Here is a 24,352-nt window from a genome sequence, read left to right as displayed (position 1 = left end):
GGACAGAACCTGGATGGATGAATATTTTCTGGAGGTGAAGCAGGCTTTAGGATACCCGTTGGAGCCTTCGGAGAATTACGGAGATGATAACCCAGCTAAGCAGTTAGATACATTGTTGTATTTGACATTTCAGCACCCCCATTGCGATAGGACTAATGCGCGGCATGTGAGATCGGGGCGTTCACGATTGGGCTTCTTGGGGGAGTGTGTGTTGGAGTTGGCCTCGTGTGAGTTTTTCTTGTAGGGGCCATTAAGACTAGGCCGAACAAAATTTCAGACCCCTGGCCCGTCCCCAGTCAAGGTAGAAGGCCCACGATAGGCCCGTGTATTCTCCTGTAAATATCAGTTTTGAGTGTCTAATTAGCTGCTCTCTAGTTCTACTAGCAATATCTGACTTGAGCGTCGGAAGGGCTACGTCGGGACACCCTCCCGGCCCCTTTCTAACGGACTCCTTCGTGATTTTAGGCCTAAAGTAAATTCGAGGTTTGCACTCGAACTAATATCTCCTGCTAGAATCGAACCCTAAATTTTCAATAAGTATCAATTATTAATCTAGATTCCTTCAACGGACATGCTTTGAGATATAATCTCAAGGCTGTGCGTGGTGGAAGATGAGAGAGATTACATTTCAGTAAGGTTAATCAAATGAATTTGATTGGAACGTATCTTTAAAAGCTAGAAGATATGGCCTAAGTTCGAGTCTCAATGAGACTCAATGCACCTTGACCGGAGCCCTGGCTCAACCCTTCAACGAAGCACTCGCTGGATCACTGAATTTGGTGCGCTTTAAAGGCTCAAGGAACTTTTTTAGTGCTATTTAAATGTAGGGATAATAAATTCAGGGTGTGTTAAATGTAGGGATGGTAAATTTAAGTTGAATGTGAGATAATCGTTATTGAGTGTTTTTGTTAGGTATAATTGGTTATAAAAAGAAATTTTCTCCAAATATTTAGATAATGTCATATTATCTCATAGTGCGGCTAATTTTAACAAGATCCATGTCTTACCTTGCACTATGTACCTTATGCTCTGGGCATTCATACACCTTAGGGCGTTTTGTGCTTCTAATAAATATAGACTTACAAAATGTAAGAGATATTGCAAGTGTTTACTCTGTTTTAACTATACGGATATGTCATAACATTTGTGGGCTGTGACAATTCTAAGTTGCAGAGTAATTAATGCTGTGTTTCATCAGTTATGTTAAATTTAGACTTTGATAGACGATTGATAACATTTTGAATTCATATGCATGATACCGGCAGAGCTTGCCAAGTAATCAAGTATGCATACTTTACATAACAACAATATGAACTCCCTATCCTTGAGGAAATTTTAATGATTTCAAATGTGAACAACGTATTTGGCTGTCTAATTCCTTGTCCTCAATCTTTGTCATTTTATTAAATTGGCTTGTTATGATTTACTCGAATTGTGTATGTTGGCGACAGATCGGTATTCTGGGCCTTGTTTGGTGCAATATATTTGTGCTATTGCATGCCCGAAGTGTATAGAGTTCTTTTTGAGGTGTTTGGAATGGATCTTGAGGCTGAAGATTGCCAGCCTAAACTGAGGAGACAGCTTGAGGATGTAGATTATGTATCTGTTGAATGTGAAAGTCAAAAGCTGAGTTGGCAAGATGTAGCTGCTTATAAGGCAAGCATTAGTTCCTTACTATCTCTATTCTGTTTCTTTGAATTAATTTACCATTCAAAAACTATGACCTTTTCTTTTGACGTTCTTGTTTGAAAAATGGTGTTTCTATTATTCCATTTTTTAAGAAGATGGATTGTCAATTCATTGGTGTATTAATGCTTGACAGCCCCCGGAAGATGCCCTTTTTACTCACCCAAGGCTTTTCAGGGCGTGTGTTCCACCAGGAATGCATCGATTCCGAGGCAACATTTGGGATTATGATTGTAGACCTCAAGTCATGCAAAAACTAGGATACCCATTTGTGAGGACTGATAGGATTCGTGAGATAACGGATGCCCAGGAATATTGAACTTAGAAGTGGATTACAGGTAATCCTTTCATCTCGATCTGGAACCCATATATTGATTGGTTCCAAGGCATAAACCGAAAATTTAATGGGGATGGCCAGAAAAATACGAAATGGAACTCTATGTGCGACTCTCTCAAAACTTTGAAAAATGTTGTGATTTTTCAGTTGAGCTTAAAGTCGAAAATGATAAATATAGTTGTTGCAGCTCCTGATAAATATATGCCTGTATCTATCAACCCTGAAATCTTTTTGTCTTTGCATCTAAATGAATTATATAATATAGCTATTTTATATCTTGTCATGATACTAGGTAATAGTCCGTTGTTACTTTGTTATGCTCAAATTAGCGTCGAGCATAATTTTTTCCAGAAAATTTTTACAGTTTCTTACCTATATTGAAAATACAGCTTTGTTTCCTTCACCCATCCAAAGTACAAGTTCGAACACCCTCGCTTTTGCTTTGAACGACTGGAATACTTTGGTCAAAAAATCCAGGTTTGTACTCTGTAAATTTATAGTGTTCGATTTATCAATATACCAGCTATCTTTGTAACTTTGTTGTACTACTGTTTCACGTCGGTTTCTGGGAAGAGTTTGCTATGATTTATCTAAGCTCTACCAACTCAGATTGTCAGATTAATCATTGAGTGAGAGGATGCATACAAAGTAGCTACTAGAAAATCCATCACGTACAGTCCTGTAACTATCTTGGGCTTAAATCTTCAACATTGTGCAGGACCTTGTGATGGCCGAAAGGCTGCTCATGAAGCATATAGTGAAGATGGTTACTAGAAAAACATCGTTGCATTTTAATGAACAAAGTTTGCGGGAGATACTTGAGGGAGAAATATCTCCATCGTTTCATAATTTATAGTGAGGAAGTGCAAGACGCGTATGAACACAACCGAAGGCTTAGAAATCCAGCTTCAACTTCAGTTCAACAAGCCCTTCATGGGCTCGCTTATGCTGTATATGGAAAGCCAGAAGTTAGACGGCTCATGTTCGAAGTTTTCGATTTTGAGCAGATTCAACCTAAGGCTATGTCGTAAAAAATGATAAAAAGTTTGTGATTCATATCGAACGAATGGAGCATCTTTATTCGATTTTGTGTCACAGTGAGATTATAACATGTTAATTCTTGCAGTATATTTGAACTAGTCAATTTGTTTTCTGCCATTGCTTTGCAAATGGCCCCCGTCAGATTTCTGTTCATTTTGGTTGTTTTTGTCTGAACAAATTGCACAGGAAAAGGGCATAAAACTGCTTACAGTCGATTAAATTCATGCAAAAAAATTTATGGAATTCATTTATCATAAGTAACTCTCCCGCTACCGCGTTATTTCTCCTAAAAGTAAATGGGACCTATCCACCGGGCTGTATAATCGAACGACCAACAAATATATGTCAGGCAAAAATTCTGGTCCTCCATTAAATGTAAATGTGTGTTTTTTCAACTATTAACTTTGAATTTTGGTGCATTAATAATGGCGAGGCAAATACACATTTTATTAAATAAAATAAATAATATTACCATTACTGGATACAACAATTATTATCGGATAACAATACAAATAAAAAAGAGGCTATCGACGGTTTTAGCCAGGTTTTAAGGGTTAGGTGACGGTTTTAGCCAGGTTTTAAGGTCTGTAACTGAAGGTCGCGTTGTCTTCTATCACCGACGGTTTTTAATAACCGTTACAAATTAGTAACGGTTTTGCTGAAAAATACCGTCGCTATAATAGCGACGGTTTATCCTATAACCGTCGCTAATCCAACCGCTTTTTTGTAGTGTAAATAATTATACATTGAGGTCACATTTTCGAGTATAGATTTGAAATCCGTGGATTTCGATTATATTTTTATTGTTAACAAAAACAATAAATGAAATCTTAAATCTATATTTTATTTATTTATACAAATTATAATAGATTTCCAATGTTTTCATTATTGAGTGAAATTGAAATTCATCATAATTAACATGAAACATTATATAAACAACATGCAAGAGATGAATTTGAAGTTTGTCGTATTGCTTTTCTGAAATTACAAAAATACATTTGAAATTCATGAATATGAAATATATAAATCTAAATACAAACTAATTTCATATGTATTTCTTGCAAGATAGAGGGCATCAAAACTTGATCTAATTGAAAGTCTGCTGATGTCAATGCATTAAACTCAGTTATATACAATATAAATTACATGTTACTGTGATGAGTAATGCTATATGTACAACCAAATTTGTACAAAAATTCTTACAACACAAAAAATTCAATACAAAAATTTCATTTATCAACATCTCATGATAAATTCAATGCAAAATCTCACGATATAATAACAAAATCTCACGATTTAATTGTTGTAAATATCGTTGTACGATAGTTTGTTTGTACCTTTAGCATTATTCTACTGTGATAACTCAAAAATTTACAGATCGAAGTTCCGAAAAATAAGATCATTGGTTGCAATCTGAGTTATATTTCCGGCATGGTTTACATAAATTTAAGTCTCTCATATAAATTATAACAGGCGTTTAAAGCTTCAAGAGAAGTGGTATAGTATTCTCAAAGAAAAAATACATGCAAAGAAAAACCTCTTAGCCAAGAAATGTGAACTAGGTTGATAGGGACAATCGTGTTGCGATAAGACTTCCAGAAACACAGGCTTCGATGCCATTTATTTAATAAAAAAATCATTTCCAGAGTAAATAGAGACAGAAACCTGAGTTAATTATCGGATTATATGTATATAAAAATTAATTAGCAGACCTATGTCCCCCGGCTTCAAGTGCATCACGTGATCCCTTTCCTTTTTCCTTGCAACATTATTAATTTTGTCCACTTTATATTTATTCAAATTTAATATAAAATATCTTATTCTATTTTTAACCCCCTTTATTATAATAACAATAAATAAATTTTAGTATATTTTTTCATTACAAAACAAATTGATGCGTGATTTAGCGTAAATATGAATCAAAATCAAGAGAGGATGGGTTTGTCCAGATAGAAAAAATAAAGTATGATAGGTGAGCATATATTGTGTTACATTTTTTGGAAGTGTAAGAATGATTGGTCAAGAGGCTCTCTCGCACACGCCGACGCAGGGTACAAATCATGGGCCCGATTTGGACTGGAAAATGCTTGACTTTGTGTGTAAGCGTACGAGCGGGACCGAGTTCGTCGTATGTCGGATCGATCGAGGCAAAAATCGCCTAACTAGTCTATGCCACCTGTTGGTGCTTCGGCTGCACTGTTGATGGCAACCTTTGGCCTTTCGTATGGCTGCCACCAGCTTGTATAAATAGAGGATGTGCCAAGACATGAAAATACACCAGCAAACATCCACTCTTCCTCGCTTCTGCTTACTGTTGTCTTTCTGCTCCTGCTTCTTCTGATAAAGTTCAGGTACTCTTTCGTTCGCTAGTGTGGTGATTTGTGTGACATAACTGCGGGTTTGTCTGTTGTATCCTGTGAAACAGACGTCCGGTTAAATCCTCGAAGCACATACCGGATGTGACGAATCTGTTTAAGAAAATTGTACTTGGTACAGGCCTCGGTTTGGTTTTGTGTTTTTCATATTATTCCGATTACAACTTTGTATTTTCGAGTTTGCTTCTGTTATTAGCTATTTAGCTAACAACTGGTATGGTTGATGCAATGCTATCACATGTTAGGGTGCACTTGAGTCTGCTCGCGCGACCTCAACTCGAGATCGGTTTTTACCTAGTCGGGTTGGATTTGGGTAGCTGATCTGACTAGGCAAGATGATGTATTTAGATGTTTGATATGTGTTATGTTTGGGATAATTAAAATAAAAAATTAAATAATCTTTAATGAGTTTTAAAATAATATTAAAAATTTTATTCTTATAATGCTTGTATATTATTACACTACGTGACTATTTCAAATGAACTCGTTTTTCAATTTTCTTGGACATCTCTAAATAACACACCTTATAGTAAATACAATTTATCATGTAACCTTTCTCTATAATTTGAAACNTGTACGCGGGTACGCAATTACACATTATTTTTAAGATTAAAAAACTACCTCAAATGCATGAATACATTTGAGGTAGTTTTTTAATCTTAAAAATAATATCTAACCGTGTGTGTTACTTAAGGCTGCGTTTGGTACCCTTGATTAGGTGTGTTTATGTTTTTTTAACTCACCTAATCTCATGTTTGGTAGGATTTTTATTTAACCAAATCAATCCCTCTTATAAATGATTAGGTTATATTAACTGGGATAAAACAATCACTCCTACCCCTATGATTATTTATCCAACTTTCAATCCATCATATTTTTCCAATTTTACCATTCTTCTATATCCAAACTCACCACCACTTCCCGCCACCGACCACCACCAGCCGACCACCCCCGTTGCCGACCACCGCCACTGCCGCCGCCTCCGACCGCCGACCACCGACGATCACCACCGCCACTGCTGACCACCCCCACGGCCGACGGCCGCTGCCGTCGGTCGACCATCCACGTCGCCGCCACCCGACCCCCATCGCCTACGAACGGCCGCCACACCGTCGGCCGACCGCCGTCGCAATCGTGGAAGGACAATTTAGTCAATTAATCAAAAGATTTTAAATTATCTCATTCTTAACCATCATATCGAAAAGAATATTATTTTATCTTTATATATTATATTTCTACTTCAATCATTTTCTTTATCATTTATCTCTTAATCATTACATAATTTTATCTTTCAACCAAACACAGCCTAATTATATATATAACGTTTCTCAATATTTTAATACCTCCACGCTTCTTCAATTGAACGTACACTAGTTTTGCAATTCTACGAACGGACGGCATTAATAAAACATTATTTGTAGTACAAGTGTGAGGAAGAAATGGTTTTTCTTTTATGGTTGGAAGTTGGAAGATGTTCCACATCTAGTCTCTACCCACGACTCACTACATGGAATGAATTTCAAATATTTATATTAAGTGAAAAAATTTAATGAAATATTTTAGAATAGTTTAAAATATATTAATTAATAAAAATTATTTAATTTAAAACATATATATATAGTATTATCAAAATTTAATAATGATTTAATTATGCATGATATTTTCAAGAGAATAAATATATACATGTGAAATTTTAAATAATGAAATAACAATGTTATGATCGAAGTAGGATTCTTGATTTGATCAAAATCAAAACTTCTAAATATTTCATTAAAGGTTATATGAAATAACATATTTTTGCACCAAAATTTTTTCTCCTCTCCTCCCTGAAGGAAACTTTCGGCCATTTCAAGTTTTCACAAGATAAATTTCGATCACTTTCACCTTAGCATGCCACTAGATTTTTGAAATTCCAACGATCCAACATTGACAAATTTCGTTTAGATGTTTGATGCGATCTATACGAAGAATTCAGTCTTTGATCGCGGATCTTATTTGACGATCGAAGAATGGGAAAGATCCGTTCGTAAATATTTACAAGAATAACCAATTACACTAATTTCAGACTGATTTTGTGTCCAGCGTTAAATACACAAATACATCCAAGGTACATTCTGAACGTCAAAACAAAACTTTTTAAACTTTCACTGCATCATAGGCGCGAGAAAACGATAATCCAACATCATCAAAATTTTTTTATGTCAAGTAACATCCTTCGATGTCATATCCATATGAGAAAATTATCCCCAATAGACCTAAAACAAAATACATAGAACTTTCATTACATGTTTCTTGACTGCTCTTTTATCATATATATCCATTGTTATTCTCCATACTGTGTGATCCTTTTAATGAATAATCGGCACCTAGCTACTTGAAATTCACGAGAATCGAACGTGTCAACTCTCATACAATTCATGCTATAAAACACCAACAAATACATGATTACTTCATAGAACTATCATTTGTTGGCAAAAATTCGCCAGGTAGTATCCACTTTATCTATTTTCAAAGCTTTGAACTAAGTCAACAATTCGTTCTATTACACTGCATAATATTATGGAAGAAAAAGGAACAATCCAAAAAGTAGTGTGGAAATAACGGATAGGATTAAAAAAAAGAGTGAGCCCGTGACCTAGTAAACGTGATTTTGAAGATAAGATTTATGTTTCCAATTAGCGGCTGCAGAGATTTATAGTGCGGGTCGTGAATTGCGCCACTATATTGACAAACCGTGTTGGTTTGGGAGTTTTTTTTTTTTTATTGTTATTAAGTATCACAAATTGATTCGTGAGACCGTTCTTATATTTTGCTGAAAGTATACACTATACCAATTTTTTTGAGTTTAAAGCCTGAATTCTTTTTTTTTTAAATTAGGTTCTAGAGATAATTTTTTTAGAAAAAATATTAACAAAAATGCATCCATGACCATATAAATAAAGTTTATCCAAAAGAAACTTAGGGGTGCGGTGGGACAGGCTTCGAGTTGATTTTACCTTAGCCGAAATATAACTGGATGAAACATAAAATGAATAAATTTAGTTACAAGATCATAAATAATTTTAAAGAAAACATAATTTAAGATATCCAACAAAATAGAAAACGATAAATATTTTTTTTTTTTTGAAAAAACAACTCGGGCCTATTACTAATGTAGATTGAAAAATTGATTATTCATTTCAAACTTTCGAAGCGCAAGCACCCAATTGCACATCGAGTAGGTCTCTTATTAGACGCTCTCACGAATATTTATCTGTGAGACGGGTCAATATTATCGACATTCACAATAAAAAATAATACGCTTTACATAAAAATTAATATTTTTTTCATGGATGATCCAAATAAGAGATCCGTCTCACAAAATACGACCCGTGAGATCGTCTAACACAAATTTTTATCTAGCAACATCACGTCAGGGTTCAATAAAGTCTTGATCGATTGTCTTGCATCAAATATATTTTTAAATCAATTTTCAAGCTAAACAGATTTCTTTTACTAAGAATTTCGTGATTGGATTTAATGGAATTTTCATTCTTAAAAAATATGAGTTATCATTTTGAATATTTTCAAAAATACATATTAGAAAATCCATAAAGGATGTATAAACTAAAATTTTAACCAATTTTTGTAATTAATATTCTGCATTTATCATTATATTTATTTTAATTTATTTACATATTTAATGTACTATATTATAATAATTAATAATTACACATACCTAATTCTAATAATTAATAATTACACATACCTAATTCTAAATATAGAATCTAAATGTATCACTTTTGCGATTAAAAAAAATGGTGATATAGACCTTTTCTAAAAGTTCATAAAAATTTTGACCAAAATTTGAATACTATGTAATCAAATAAGTTTTTAATATAACTAGTCAAAAAGTGACACGCCAAAATATTATTTAATACTTCAAAATATAACTTTTTTTTACCAATTATCCTATAATTTTTATAAAATTTTATATTAAGTGCGAACTATAATTATTTATTACTCGTTATTAAGCATACGCGATGTGTATACAATCTTTTTTTATTATGAACTAAAGTGAAATTTGACAAATTATAGAGGGATTAAATTGATATTTGAATTGTTGAAATTAAAATAAATAAAAATAAAAGTGTGTGTTGAAATTAAAAAAAAAATTATAATATTAATATCATATAAGAGTAAAATTAGAAAAAAAGTTGGTGTTCTCACTAAATAGTTATTATCATGTCCTCACACTTAATATAATAGTATAGATGTCGAAGAACATTTTTATAAACTAATTCATGAAAAATTGTTGGGGAAATAACAAAATGACGAAAACTTGTGTGAGACGGTCTCACGAGTCGTATTTTGTGAGACAAATATATTATTTGGGTCATCCATGAAAAATTATTAATTTTTATGTTAAGAGTATTACTTTTTATTGTGAACATCGATAGGGTTGACCCGTCTCACAGATAAAAGTTCATGAGATCGTCTCACAAAAGACATACTCTTACAAAATCATCTGATTAAAATTTCTCACGAATTTGGTTTTCATTGCTTGGAAAGAAAATTTTAAAAAAATTTAAATCCTACATTTAAAATATCTCAACAAAAAAATAAACATATTATTAGTATGAAAGATGGAGATATGATCGAATGATTAGTCCTCTTTCACCTATCTGTCTCCCTTTTCCTGTTTTCGTTGCAACGCAATCATTCACATATAGGACAAACTACAAGTGTCCCCACTCGCCTCTCCATGGATTCTGCAAGCCTCCACCTCCAGCTCTGAGTACTATTTAGTATCAAACCCCCTCTTCCCAACTAATTATACCAAAAAATGGGGAAAAAATTCCAACTTTACCTGTTTTGGATTTTGGGTTTCCTTCTGTTTGCGTGTTCTTGCCATGTTTCCGTGGCTGACAGGGGGGCGAGGACTTATATTATCCACATGGCGAAATCGAGAATGCCTGCCATTTTTAAGGATCATTCTCGCTGGTACGACTCGTCGCTGAAATCGGTGTCGGGCTCGGCGGAGATTCTGTACACTTACGATAACGCGATTCACGGATTCTCGGCCCGGATGACGCCGGAGGAGGCTGAGGCGCTGGAGAATCGGTCTGGGATTCTATCTGTTATACCCGAACTGAGGTATGAGCTTCACACGACGCGGACGCCGTCGTTTTTAGGATTGGATCAGAATTCTGCTATGTTCCCGGAATCTGAGTCTGCCAGTGATGTTATTGTCGGGGTTTTGGACACTGGTGCGTGGCCAGAAAGCCGGAGCTACGATGATAATGGGCTCGGCCCGGTTCCGAGTTTCTGGAAGGGAGAATGTGAAGTTGGAACGAATTTCACTAAATCCAACTGTAACAGGAAGTTGGTTGGAGCCAGGTATTTTTCTAAGGGTTACGAGGCAACTCTAGGCCCAATTGATCAGTCCAAGGAATCAAAATCTCCGCGTGATGACGATGGCCATGGCACGCACACCTCCTCCACCGCCGCTGGATCGGTTGTCACCGGTGCTAGCCTGTTTGGGTACGCAGCCGGGACTGCGCGAGGGATGGCGCCGCGTGCTCGGGTTGCTGTGTATAAAGTCTGCTGGATAGGCGGCTGTTTTAGTTCTGATATTTTGGCGGCAATTGAGAAGGCCGTAGACGATAATGTTAATGTTCTATCGATGTCTCTCGGCGGCGGAGTGTCCGATTACTTTAGGGATAGCGTTGCATCGGGAGCATTTGCCGCCATGGAGAAGGGTATCTTGATTTCTAGCTCCGCTGGTAACGCCGGCCCAAGTTCCTACAGTTTGTCTAATGTAGCACCTTGGATAACCACTGTCGGTGCCGGGACTCTTGACCGTGACTTCCCGGCGTATGTCAGTCTCGGAAATGGGAAAAACTACTCCGGCGTTTCGCTTTACAAAGGCGACCCATTACCTGGAAAAATGCTTCCTTTAATTTACGCCGGAAACGCGACCAATGCTACCAATGGTAATCTCTGCATGACGGGTACTCTGATTCCTGAAAAAGTCGATGGAAAGATTGTGCTCTGTGATCGAGGGGATAACCCAAGAGTTCAAAAGGGCTCCGTCATCAGAGCTGCTGGCGGGGCAGGGATGGTTTTAACCAACACGGTGGCAAACGGGGAGGAGCTTGTGGCAGACGCCCATCTTCTTCCAGCCACGGCGGTGGGGCAAACAACCGGCGAAGCAATCAAATCATATATATTCTCCGATTCCAACCCTACCGCCACAATTTTCTTCGAAGGCACCAAAGTCGGAATCCAACCCTCGCCCGTGGTGGCCGCTTTCAGCTCCAGGGGACCAAACCCCATCACTTCACATATTCTGAAACCCGACTTAATAGCACCAGGTGTCAACATCCTAGCAGGATGGTCCGGGGCGGTGGGACCGACAGGCCTCGCAGAGGACACCAGGCGCGTGGGATTCAACATAATCTCCGGCACGTCGATGTCCTGTCCCCATGTCAGCGGCCTAGCGGCTCTGCTCAAAGGCGCGCACCCAGACTGGAGCCCCGCCGCCATACGATCCGCGTTGATGACCACGGCCAAAGTCGTCGACAAAAACGGCAAATTAATCGAAGACGTCTCAACAGGGAAACCATCCACACCGTTCGACCACGGCGCCGGCCACGTGGATCCCGTCTCCGCCCTCAATCCTGGCCTCATCTACGATTTAGACGTGGACGATTACTTATACTTCCTCTGTGCATTAAATTACACCCCCAATGAAATCAGCGGCCTGGCCAAGAAGAACTTCACCTGCGACTCCAGCAAGACCTACAGCATAAACGACTTCAATTATCCTTCATTCGCGGTGCCCCTTCCCGCGACCACAGATGGTACCCACGGCAGCGAAGATGGTACCTCTTCGAATACAGTGAAGCACACAAGAACATTGACAAACGTGGGATCACCTGGAACGTACAAGGTTTCGATTTCTACCAGTGAAGCCTTCAAGGTATCAGTGGATCCCGAGGAGTTGACTTTTAGTCAGACGAACGAGAAAAAATCTTATACGGCGACGTTTACCGCGGTTTCCCTCAAGTCGGTGGGTGCTAATGAATTTGGGAGGATGGAATGGTCGGACGGGAAACACGTCGTGGGGAGCCCAATTGCTGTCAGTTGGACGTAGAGTAGTACTCAACTGAAGGGGGAGACTTCAATTCACTTTATATTTTAGTTGCTTTAGTTTCAGTAAGTTTAAATCGTGTTCCCTTTATTACATTATCGGAGGAATCAATCAATCCGTTAAAGATGAATCTTAAGGTAGAATATTCGTAATTGAAATCACCTTTTAATGTATTGATTTCGTTACATGTAAGTTACAACATTTGGCTCTCTTCTTATTTTAATTTCTTATTTTAATGTCATTAGATTATATGTTTCTATCACATTTTTATGATAGTTGACATATTACGTAATAATAGGAGAACTATCAAAGTATAATATAGAACAATCTCAAATTTTCGATTTCAATGGTAGAAAGATCGTTTGTTTTGGAATTTACACGAAGAACTTCGTAAATCATTTTACTCGTTCCACCCAAAAACCGTATGTTTCGTCCAGAACTAACATTACCAAAAAAAGTTCAAAAATGACTACTATTCTTACTGGGTTTACCTTGAACTTTAGAAATAAGTGCACGTCTTTTTCATGGTCAAATCAATCTGATTTTATTTCGTGATGTAACGTTTAATTTTCAAATTCTGGATAATCAGTTTGAGTCATCATAGGTGGTGAAGGAATAATAAGGATGTTAAAGCATGAGTTGCGAAGTGATTGGGCAGGACAATTATTGGTTATGAAGCAAACATCATTGCGTGGTCTGTGTGTCATTGCTTAATCAGATGAAATCATCAAAAGAAATTAAAAGTTGGGTTATTGGATCATTTGGTAGGTGTAACAACGAAAACTTGATATATATTTTCTTAGAACTTGATATAGTTCCAATTAATCGGGAAATTCGTGGCTGACCTTAGGACGTCCAGCATCTTATCGAGTATCAACTCAATTTCGAGATTAAGCCCAAAACAAGAGTGCAAGAATCGAGTGGGGGATTTTCCATCAATCGGGCCAGAAAATTATCATCGTAAATCGTAGTACAGGCCCACCCTATCTACCAGAAAAAAAGGGCAAAAAAACGAACAAATAAAAAATTAAAAGAAATAAATATGGATATGTTAAAAAATTATAGTAATAGTAATAGATGAATAAATAAAGCAATCCGGATAGATACAAATTCAATAGTGGCTTTACGTGCATTTAGCCTCCGGTCACTCAGAAATAGACACCTCATGCAAGAACTGGCAGCTCCATGACTCGTGTCGCCTTACAAAAAAATACGTAATTGTATAATTTTCTTTTTCTCTTTTTTTTTGAGAAAATAAACCCACTATAAATAACACAACCTATTGATCAAATCTCTACCCAGGAAAAAATTTCGCAAAAGATCTGAAGAACTATGGAGAAGAAGCAAGATGGTGAGAAGAAGCAAGGAAATGTAGAAGGGTTGCCCGTTGAAACAAGTCCTTACACACAGTACAAGGACTTGGAAGATTACAAGCAGCAAGGGTATGGCACACAAGGTCACCTCCAGCCTCAACCTGGCCGTGGCGCCGCCGCCTCCACGGACGCCCCCACCGTCACCGGCGGTGGAGCCACCAATCCCCAGGCCCAACTCTCCACCAAGGATACCAACAAGAATTGAGCTTTGATTAGTTGATGTGTACCCGTTTTTGTTTACTGTTTTTTTTACAGCATGCAATCTCGGGTTTTTATTTAATCGGTGCCTTGTGTTCATGTTTTTTTCATAACATTTGTGTGTTTTTGGACTTACCTTTCTTAATTTACGTTTTTGACCGTACAAATTTCATATTAAAAACAAGCAGAAAATAATAATACATTTTCAAGTAGAGAAATAATATTTAAATTGTTAAGTTTTTCGAAATATCGTTTTATGCCAATTATGATCTTCAAATTATTTTTATAGTTTCAGTATACGAAAATATAAGAATTATTCGTGCTATGATTATAATTAGTATATGATTTAAATAAAAAAATTTAGACATTTTTTTTAAGAAAACGGTTAAATATATAAAATTATAATAATTTAACACGAAGATATTTCAACGACGAACTGAAGAAGTATCTGAGTTTTATTACGGAAATTAGGGTAACAAAAGTAAATGGAAAAAAGGAATGGAAGATTTGTTGATGTGTTGTCTGGTTAAATATATAAACTTATAATAATTTAACACGAAGATATTTAAACGACAAAATGAAGAAGTATCTTAGTTTTATTACGGAAATTAGGATAACATAAGTAAATGGAATGAAGGAATGGAAGATTTGTCGATGTGTTGCTTTGATCGGTCCATATTCATCGTACCTAAATCGTGTTCGCACACAATTTAGGTCTTTACAAATAAAGAAGGGCCTTTGATTTGCACCTTTATTGCGCAAGCTCATGTGAAATAAAATATCATAATTAATTAATATTATTTTTTCATAAAGTGTAACTCAATATATGTACATTTATATCAATTTTATTTTTCTACGTGATAAAAAAGCCACCATTCCATACTTATACCATCCACTTAATTAATATTTTATCTTTTCCGAAGTATGACAATGTTAATCTTTAACATGCAAAAGTATTACTTCGAAGTGTTATAGTAGTTGGAAATTTATTGTCAAATAATAAGAACATAAAGTAAATTAGAGATGAAACATGTGGCCTTACATTTAGACGTTTTTAAATGGAGCCCAGTGGTTGGTATTGGGCCTCCAAATATATATATTGGGCTCAAATTACAAGTCCTGAGTGTGAGAATATTCTGGAAGCCCCAAGTGTTAACTTGCTCCCAAAGTAAAGCTAATGATGCAATTTCCACGTCGCCTCTTTCCGAGAAACCCACCACCCGACTCCTTTAAAACCTCGTTTCTCGTTTCACACTTTATTATTTCAACCTACCTTGAATTTGATACGAATATATATATTTACAGCAATGGACGGCGGCAGATCGGGCAATTATGGCCGTGGTAGAGGACGGGGGGGCTATTACCGGCCTCAAGGTTCTGGCGGAAGAGGATCTCAGTATCAGCCACGGCCTCAGGCTCAGCGGCAGTGGGTCGAACAGCCTCCTCAACAAGGAGTGGGCCGAGGTTCAGGAGGAGGGCGAACGGGTGCTGGAAGACCGTGGGGTCAACCTCCTACGCTTTCGTCGTTTCCGGTCCAGTCTCCGGCTCGCCCTCCACCTCCCCCTCCCCGCTCATCTTCTGGTATTGATCTCTTTTCCTTTTCCAATCTCTTCTGCGGTCATTTCATATGTGGTTTCTAAATAGGTTTGATTTTGTTCTATTGTCAGTTTTCTATAACTATGTTATTAAGTTAGACAATCAAAATTAATTGCTAAACTTAAACAACATAGTCATAGATAACTGACAATAGAACAAGTAGTAGAAAGAGTATTTATTCTCTCAGTTGTAGGTTCTATTCTTATATGATCTTTTTTTTTTTATTCATATAGTAGTCCCTCACTATTTTTAAAGTGGTCAGGGAATTTATTTTGGAAAGTAAATTTTGGATGGTAAATCTCATGGATCCTTTATAGTCCAATATTTATATTTTAGTGTTCTTGTCAAAAAATCATATTATAACGATGGATTGCTTGTTTGAGAATGCTTTATTGATGGGAGACATTGATCAGTGGATCGGCATGTATGACGGGGTTCTTGTTAATGATTATGAGTTTTGCTTGAAATCTTATGGCCTTTTGGTCGTTTTCTGCAGATGAGCTTGACATCCAATCGCTCAAGATTTCGCCACAGCGGCCACTATCTCCTCTGCCCCTTCCATCAGAAGAGGAAGAGAACCGTATTCAGCCTATTAGGAGACCTGATCAGGGTGGACAGAAATATGTCAGGACCATCAAGCTTGTTGTTAACCATTTCCCTGTGAATTTTGATCCACAGAGGACTATTTTTCACTACGATGTGGACGTCAAGACTGTAACTTCCGATGACAACCGGCATGTGAAAAAATTAGTAAGGAAATCCGATTTGCGTTTGATCAGGGATAAGTTGTGTTCTGATTACCCAGACAGTTTTCCGATCCTTCAGACTGCTTATGATGGTGAAAAGAACATATTTAGTGCCGTAGTTCTGCCAACTGGACAGTATAAGGTGGAACTTTCTGATGGGGAAAATGTCAGGGGGCGTTCTTATTTGTTTACTATCAAATTTGTGAATGAGTTGAAGCTACGCAAGCTGAAAGAATATTTACGTGGGGAACTGTCCCATATTCCTCGTGATATTTTGCAGGGGATGGACTTGGTAATGAAAGAAAATCCTACTAGGCAGCGAATCTGTGTTGGGAAAAGCTTTTACTCGAATTACAAGGATAAGCTTGACCTTGGTAACGGAGTTGCAGCTTGTAGAGGCTTTAACCAGAGCTTGAAGTCTACGTCGCAAGGTCTTTCTTTGTGTTTGGACTACTCTGTGTTAGCATTTCGTAAGCCCATGTCAGTCAAAGATTTCCTTATGGAAAATGTTCAACAAATTAACTCCATGGATGACATCAAACGGTATAGACCACTGGCAATCAAGGCTCTCAAAGGGTTGAAAGTAAGAGTCACGCACCGCCCCTGTAAGCAGAAGTATCCCATTGTAGGGCTGGCTGAAAAGGATACTTGCCATAGTTGGTTTGATCTTGTCGATCGCGAAGGCAAAAATCCTCCAAGAAGAACGAGCCTTGTTGCCTATTTTCAGGAAAAGTGGGGAAGAAAAATTGAAAACCTAAATATTCCTTGTTTACAACTTGGGAGAGGCAACAAATCAGCAGACGAAGTTCCAATGGAATTCTGTGTCTTGGTTGAGGGTCAGGTGTACCCCAAGGAGGAATTGGACTACTCGCTTGCCAAGGATTTGAAAGACTTATCAGTTGCTAAGCCTGATGTCAGAAGAAGGGCGATCAATGAAATGTTGCAAGCTAGTGATGGACCTTGCGGGTATGTGATAGTTTTCCTGTCCCTTGTGTTGAGAATCTTTGTTGTTTGCATGAAAAATCTCTGACACTGGTTAGTTTTCTACGGTCCAAACATTTGGATTATTTGGTCTTCATTTAATAATTTGAAAAATCATGATATCGTGTACTTAATTTGTTTGTGCACATGCAAGTGTTTATAGGTATCACGTCAGTGCATCAAATTGGTATTGCTCGATCTTGTCTGTGTATATTATGAGTTCATGAATATAAATCTTTAGATTACAGCTTTGTTTATATCATGCGAACAATTTTAGGCAAAAAAATGAATGAATAACATGCAGTATATGTATGTGTATGATGACAATACCATTATTTATGAACATTTGCCTTTCAAATTACGCAATTATTCCCTAAAAATATTATTCATGTAGTAATGATCATTAAATTGTTAGAAATAAGTTTAGAAATGGCAAAAATGTTGGAATTTCTGGTCTTTGAATTGCCTTCGATCGATACTGCATTTGTATTTTGCCCAAATGGTTATTCCTCGGAAAAATCAATGCCAAGAATCTGGATTTTTCGACTGAGTTATTTCTGAAGTTACTTTTTCCTACTGTTTATTGCAGGGTAGTCATTAGTAATTTTGGAATTCAAGTGGATCGAAATATGACTAAGGTTGCGGGTCGTGTTATTGGTGCTCCTGAGTTGAGAATAGGAGGTTCTCAACATGTGAAGGTGGATGGGGAGAAGTGTCAGTGGAATCTTACAGGTGATAGACGTCTTGTAGATGGAAAATCAGTTGTGCGCTGGGCTTTGATAGATTTTCCTGATAATGAACGACATAGTAAGCTGGATAAGGAAATGTTCATTGGCAATCTGAAGTCTCGCTGTGGAAAACTAGGTATCCGCATGGACGATCCTCTTGTATGCCTTCTGGCATCTATGCGTAGATTTTCTTCTGCTGATAGTCTTGAGAATCTCCTGAAAGATGTAGTTGATAGAGCTAGAAATAAGAGCAAAGAAAATTTACAACTAATTGTTTGTGTGATGGCTAGGAAGGATCCTGGATACAAGTCTCTCAAGTGGGTCTCTGAAACTAAAATTGGTGTCCTGACCCAATGTTGCTTGTCCTCCAATGTCATGAAGGGACAGGACCAGTATCTAGCTAATCTTTGTCTCAAGATCAATGCTAAACTGGGGGGCAGCAACTTTGAGCTGATGGCAAAGCTTCCTCATTTTGTTGGTGAAGACCATGTGATGTTTATAGGAGCAGATGTGAATCACCCTGCGCCAAATAACTCTGCTTGTCCCTCAATAGCTGCAGTTGTAGGCACTGTTAACTGGCCTGCTGCAAATCGTTATGCTGCTAGGGTCAGTCCACAAGCCCATCGCCAAGAAAAGATTTCAAATTTTGGAGGCATGTGTTTGGATTTGATCAAAACTTACACTGGGCTCAACAGGGTTAGACCGAGCAAGATCGTGATATTTCGAGATGGTGTTAGCGAGGGACAATTTGGAATGGTGTTAGCTGAGGAGTTGCGTGACATAAAGAAAACGATTTATGAAGACCATTACCAACCAAAAATCACTTTGATTGTTGCTCAAAAGCGCCACCAGACTCGTCTTTTTGGTGAGAGCAGAAATGACGTAGGGCCAACCGGCAATGTGCCTCCAGGAACTGTGGTGGACACGGTAATTGTTCATCCTTTCTACTTTGACTTCTATCTCTGCAGCCACTATGGAGGTTTGGGTACAAGCAAGCCAACTCACTACCACGTGCTTTGGGATGAGAATTTCTTTTCGTCTGATGAGTTGCAGAAACTCATATATGATATGTGCTTTACCTTTGCTCGATGCACAAAGCCGGTGTCGCTTGTGCCACCAGTCTACTATGCCGATCTTGTCGCGTATCGGGGTCGTTTGTTTCAAGAGGCAGCAATGGAGTCTCAATATCGTTCCCCAGCAGCGTCAGCGTCGTCGTCCTCCTCTCACGCAATTAGCCCTACGTCATTGTCTACTGCCTGGTGTGACAAGAGAGACTACAACCTGCACCCTGAACTGGAGAACGTCATGTTCTTTGTTTGATTAGCACCACCCTTTTTACTTCATTTGGTGAAGGGGTTTGTGCGTGAATCTAACGGGGTCTTGCTTATCATTTCTTGAAGCAGTCGCATTGAGATATGAGACAATCAAGCATCCCCTGGTTTTTCCGCCTTGTGTGTGTTATGTTGTCTTTGTGTTTGGTTTTTTCCGCCTTATGTGTGTTATCGTGTCTTCGTGTGTATGGTTCTTTCCGCCTTGTGTGTGTTGTGGTGTCTTCGTGTGTATGGATTTTTACCCCTTGTGCGAATGTTTAATATAATATTGTAATATTTTCATAGAATTTACTTTTACATTAAAAAAAAATCTAAATCCTCGTAAGTACAATAATCGCCGGGAAAAAAGAAACATTTCTTTTTTCAAATTTTTTAATTTTGTGGTAAAACTGAGAATTAAAATCGGGCTTTTAAAATTAAAATCATGATCACTTTCTATTCATCAGAAACCAAATTGAATGCGTTGAGTGGTACATTAGATAAATATTTTCTTTTAGCGTCAAATTTATTATTTTCATGTTTTATAAAGGATAAAATATATTTTAGTTAAATCTATATAAAAAAAATCTTAAATTGACTAACATGAATCAATTAAGTAATTAATAACCGTTAATATCCCAATGTGATATATTTAAGTAATTCCATGTATTTTCGAATTTTTTTTTCATTTAACCATTTAAAATTGAATTAATGCGAGTTACATATTAATGAGGAAAAAAATTCAATTTTATAGTAGTAACCAATTAGAAAAAATAGCAAATAAAAAAATAAGAATATAACAAAGAAAGATAAAATAAGAACAAACAAATCTTCCATTCAGGCGTGAAAAGAGGAAAAAGAACAACTAATAAGAAAAAAGAAGAGAATTGAAAATTCTAAAAAGGTAAAGAATAAGAAATAATAAATGAAAAGGAACAAATGTCAATTAAAGCTAAAGCAGGAATATTAATGTTGGATTCTTTGATAAACAATCAATGATTCACGTTAAAACCTTACATTTCATTTACTGACAAAATCTAGAGAATCACATCCCATTTTATGAAATTGTAAGAATGATTGATCACGTCGGTACAGAAGGTGCAAATCATGAGCCCGATTTGAATTGGAAAAAACTTAGACTTTGTACAAACGTATTATTTTTTTCCCCACGAATAGATATTTGAAACAGGATTGAAATTAAATGAGAAATCGCTCCATCGTTGTCGCTGCTTCGTTAACTCATCTCCTATTTCAATCGATTTTTCACCTCACCAGACCTCCATTCCAGCTTGCAGGAATAGCTCCTATTCAACTAACCTATATTTTATTTATTTAAAATGTTATTTAAAACAAATAAAAACGTGTTTTTTGATAAATATTTCTTGTTGATTTAGAAATATCTTTTTAAGAAAAATTATAACATTATTTTGAAATAGACCTTGATTGAAACTTCTCACTTTCCTAATCATATAAAGAGAATTTATATTCCAATGAACAATAAGGACAATTTAACAATTCTCTTTCTATCAGAAATATACAATAAAATGTTGGGAATTAAACCAATATTGTCTAATAAAAACATTATCAACCATAAAATGAAAAAAATCCCATGAAATAAGAAAGTTATGGCTAGATTTTGTTACACTTAATTACACTTCGAAGCATCTTCTGCGGCTAATGAGTGATGATTTAGTCGATATAGCTATTGGGTTCTACATCATTTGAAATTAAATACGATACACAACATATGTGAAAATATTTACACCTCGATGTCGAAAGAACTGAAAACATTTTGTTACGGTAGATAATCTTCATATTGAATGATAATATATCTCTTTATTTCAAGAGTAGGTCTCATGTGAGATCGTCTCACGGATCTTAATCCGTGAGACGGGTCAACCCTACCCATATTCACAATAAAAAGTAATACTCTTAGCATAAAAAGTAATATTTTTTCATGAATGACCCAAATAAGAGATCCGTCTCACAAATACGACCCGTGAGACCGTCTCATACAAGTTTTTGTCGTATTTCAAAATCATTAGATGATATATATTTATCCTATTTTACACGAATCGCACTCTTTATATTTTGAGAATTCGATAACTCATATTTGTCCACAATTACAATTCATCCTATGTACACAAAAATCAATTCCCGTTTAATGCTGCAACAACCAACCACAGATCATTTATGAAACTATGAAAATTACATCGGAAGGATATGCTACTCAATAAGCCACAAAAAACATAAAATAATCATTTTTTTTGTATCAAATATACATTGTAAAATATAAAATTCATGAATTTGAAATCATATAACAACTACTTTTTTGAATAATATATTAATTTAAGGAAAAATTATAATTTTTTTAGTTATGTAGGTTGATCTGTTTTTTTTATTTTAGTAATGTAATTTGTCAATGTTTGGTTTCATTCACTAACTTGAATTTTTTTTGTTTTAGTCAAATTTTCACCTCAAACCGTTAAATCTAATTAATATTGCTTATTTGAAATCAATATTGTTTATTCTAGGAGCTACATAGAAGAACTTCGATATCAGTTAAACAATATTTGAATGAGTTGGTGATTTTTGGCCAAACAAGAACTAAAACAAAAAAAAATCGAAGTTATTAAATTAAGTTAAACATTGATATTTCACATGACTAAAACACAAAATATGTCAAATTATATAATAAAATTATAATTTTCTATGTAGAATTTTTTATACATTGTAGTTGAATATTTTTAAAAAGTACAACCTTTGGTGTCCGAACATATCATTCTTTTAATCAACCAATCAATCACCTCACCATGATTTTAAAAGGAGTATTATTATTAATATTTTTTGAATAAAAAAGATAGAAACAACTAAGCAACAGCTTAGATATATACACATACATATATATATGTGTATCAGTGTGTATCTAGAGCCGCTGCGTGAGGTGGTCAATTTCACGCTTAATGGGCCCGGTCCAGTCTACTTAGTTGGCCTATTACATCACAGAAATTGTCCAGCCCACGAAAAAAGGCCTATTTATATCATTCTGCCCCTTCAATTCTATTAAATTCACATTAATTATTTCTTAATTACACCATTGTTAGCGTTTTCAGTATCCCCGTAAACATTTCACAGTTCTTTCTACGAAAGTAGCGGCCATGGATCGGAGAACGGGATTTCTTCTTGCATTGATCTGCATTGCAGCTTCCGTAGTCGGCGGACAGTCCCCTGCGGCTGCTCCTGCTCCAGCTCCAGCCACAGTCGCCGTCCCCACAACACCGGCGACTGCGCCTGTAGCAGCTCCAGTTTCGACTCCTCCGACTTCAGCTCCGGTGAGTTCTCCACCGACAGTTTCCACTCCGCCGCCGGATTCATCGCCTGTGAGCTCACCGCAGACACCAGCCCAGGTTCAGTCTCCACCAACTCCGCCACCCGAGGCAGCAACTCCACCTGCTCCGATTTCAGCGCCTCCGATTGAACCTCCGGCCACCGCACCGTCTCCTAGCAAGAAGAGCATCTCGCCTGCTCCTGCTCCTGAACTACTCAGTCCTCCTGCACCGCCGACCGAAGCTCCTGGCCCCAGCACCGAACCTATATCTCCCGGTCCTGCGGCAGTTAAAGATCTGGTGCGCATTATTACTCCTTCAATTACTTTAACCTAAGCATCATCCTGATCTGGTACTACGAGTCATTATTTTCTCATAAATCAACTTCTTCTCGTTCAAATTGAGCGTAACTGGGAAAAAATAAGTGCTTTATACTTAACGTGCGCCTTGTCGGTACACGCTAGCGCCGTGCTTGCGAAAAATCATGCTGCTGCTCTCTACATCCCCCATCTATTGCTTTATTCTCTAATTATTTGGATATTTTTTTTTGCAAATCTAAGAATTTGAAATATCATATTATTTGCTTTTATTCAACTTTTTTTTTTTTTTTTTTTTTTGGCAGAGCGGAGCAGAGAAATTGAGCGTGCTGGGAAGTTTGTCCCTGTTCATTGGCTGCTTCTTCGTCATTATCTAGGAATTTACATTACTCTGTTAAATCTTTTTTCCACAAATTAAAGAACTGTCGCATGCATTAGGTAGAGTGAAATTTGAAGAGTTATTTATTTATTTGTTTATAATGATATGATGATTTTATTGATTATTTATCAATTCCATCGTGTATTTTAAACGCCACATTTTTTATATAAAAATATTATTTTTTTATGAAAAAACAAAAAAAAAAATATGTCGTATCGTAAATTTTTTGTGTGTAAAACTTAACATAAGACCGATGTCATGAAAATTGAAAAAAAGGGAAAACTCTCGCGTAAAATTAATTACATGGGGATTTTGAATTTTTTTACTAAAATTTTAAATTGCTATTTGGCCGGTAACACAAATGAATGAATGGAGGGATTAAAAATATACAAGACGCTTAATTTTAAATTAAACCGAACCAAATTATCAGTAAATGTGGATATATTAGCACTCCAATCACAAAGAATACGGTTGAGCCAAAAATTGTATACATTATCCAACAAAATTTATGGAAATTAAAGCGGTCGAGACAAAAATGTGTACTCTCTATCAACCAAATTGAGGAAAATGAACACTAATAATGAATATGTTATATACCAAAATAAACTGACACAGGAAACTTAGTAGAATTTCCTTTTTTTTTTTATTTTCATACAAGAGAAAGAAATATGTATTTTCGATATTTCACGGAGTTTGATGCAAAAAACTCGTAAATAAAAACATTTTAATAAAAATGATGTGTCTATAACCTAAAATGGAATAAAAAGGTTGGACTAAAATTAAACTTCAATTAGTAAGTCTCTTGTGAGACGGTCTCACGAATT

The 24,352-nt window shown here is 36.4% G+C and overlaps 4 protein-coding genes across 6 annotated transcripts; all 4 read left to right on the top strand.

Moving 5' to 3' along the window:
• The first annotated feature begins 554 nt into the window (after positions 1 to 554).
• Positions 555 to 3,205, top strand: LOC140985813 (ribonuclease III domain-containing protein RNC1, chloroplastic). 3 transcript variants are annotated; one of them, XR_012176860.1, is made up of 3 exons: positions 555 to 779; positions 1,452 to 1,656; positions 1,823 to 2,806. XR_012176860.1 is itself a non-coding variant. In XM_073453752.1 (3 exons), exon 3 carries the CDS (start codon positions 2,818 to 2,820, stop codon positions 3,052 to 3,054), a length of 237 nt encoding a protein of 78 aa, XP_073309853.1. In that variant the 5' UTR covers positions 900 to 1,656; positions 1,823 to 2,500; positions 2,742 to 2,817; the 3' UTR covers positions 3,055 to 3,205. The 3 variants fall into 3 exon arrangements, 2 of the variants coding, with proteins under 2 accessions (XP_073309853.1, XP_073309852.1); XM_073453752.1 differs by lacking the exon at positions 555 to 779 and having other exon boundaries at positions 900 to 1,656; positions 1,823 to 2,500; positions 2,742 to 3,205; XM_073453751.1 differs by lacking the exon at positions 555 to 779 and having other exon boundaries at positions 900 to 1,656; positions 1,823 to 3,205.
• Positions 3,206 to 10,196: 6,991 nt separating this feature from the next.
• LOC140986241 (subtilisin-like protease SBT1.7) lies at positions 10,197 to 12,759 on the top strand. Its single transcript, XM_073454347.1, has one exon. It carries the CDS (start codon positions 10,265 to 10,267, stop codon positions 12,575 to 12,577), a length of 2,313 nt encoding a protein of 770 aa, XP_073310448.1. The 5' UTR covers positions 10,197 to 10,264; the 3' UTR covers positions 12,578 to 12,759.
• A 2,615-nt stretch (positions 12,760 to 15,374) lies between these two features.
• LOC140986144 (protein argonaute 2) lies at positions 15,375 to 19,806 on the top strand. Its single transcript, XM_073454177.1, has 3 exons — positions 15,375 to 15,726; positions 16,238 to 17,453; positions 18,058 to 19,806. The coding sequence occupies exons 1-3, from the start codon at positions 15,453 to 15,455 to the stop codon at positions 19,514 to 19,516; spliced, it is 2,949 nt and encodes a 982-aa protein (XP_073310278.1). The 5' UTR covers positions 15,375 to 15,452; the 3' UTR covers positions 19,517 to 19,806.
• Positions 19,807 to 22,436: 2,630 nt separating this feature from the next.
• Positions 22,437 to 23,621, top strand: LOC140986782 (uncharacterized). The gene is made up of 2 exons (XM_073455138.1): positions 22,437 to 23,132; positions 23,455 to 23,621. The coding sequence occupies exons 1-2, from the start codon at positions 22,665 to 22,667 to the stop codon at positions 23,524 to 23,526; spliced, it is 540 nt and encodes a 179-aa protein (XP_073311239.1). The 5' UTR covers positions 22,437 to 22,664; the 3' UTR covers positions 23,527 to 23,621.
• The last annotated feature ends 731 nt before the right edge of the window (positions 23,622 to 24,352 follow it).

Source organism: Primulina huaijiensis, chromosome 10 (assembly GCF_012295235.1).
Source record: "Primulina huaijiensis isolate GDHJ02 chromosome 10, ASM1229523v2, whole genome shotgun sequence".
Classification (NCBI taxonomy): Eukaryota; Viridiplantae; Streptophyta; class Magnoliopsida; order Lamiales; family Gesneriaceae; genus Primulina; species Primulina huaijiensis.
This window is presented reverse-complemented; position numbering and strand designations above follow the sequence as displayed.

Coding starts and splice junctions, on each gene's coding strand:
- LOC140985813 (XM_073453752.1), top strand. CDS start 2,818: ATGAACAAAGTTTGCGGGAGATACTTGAGGGAGAAATATCTCCATCGT.
- LOC140986241 (XM_073454347.1), top strand. CDS start 10,265: ATGGGGAAAAAATTCCAACTTTACCTGTTTTGGATTTTGGGTTTCCTT.
- LOC140986144 (XM_073454177.1), top strand. CDS start 15,453: ATGGACGGCGGCAGATCGGGCAATTATGGCCGTGGTAGAGGACGGGGG. Junction 15,727..16,237: donor CCCTCCCCGCTCATCTTCTG/GTATTGATCTCT, acceptor CGTTTTCTGCAG/ATGAGCTTGACATCCAATCG. Junction 17,454..18,057: donor GCTAGTGATGGACCTTGCGG/GTATGTGATAGT, acceptor TGTTTATTGCAG/GGTAGTCATTAGTAATTTTG.
- LOC140986782 (XM_073455138.1), top strand. CDS start 22,665: ATGGATCGGAGAACGGGATTTCTTCTTGCATTGATCTGCATTGCAGCT. Junction 23,133..23,454: donor CTGCGGCAGTTAAAGATCTG/GTGCGCATTATT, acceptor TTTTTTTGGCAG/AGCGGAGCAGAGAAATTGAG.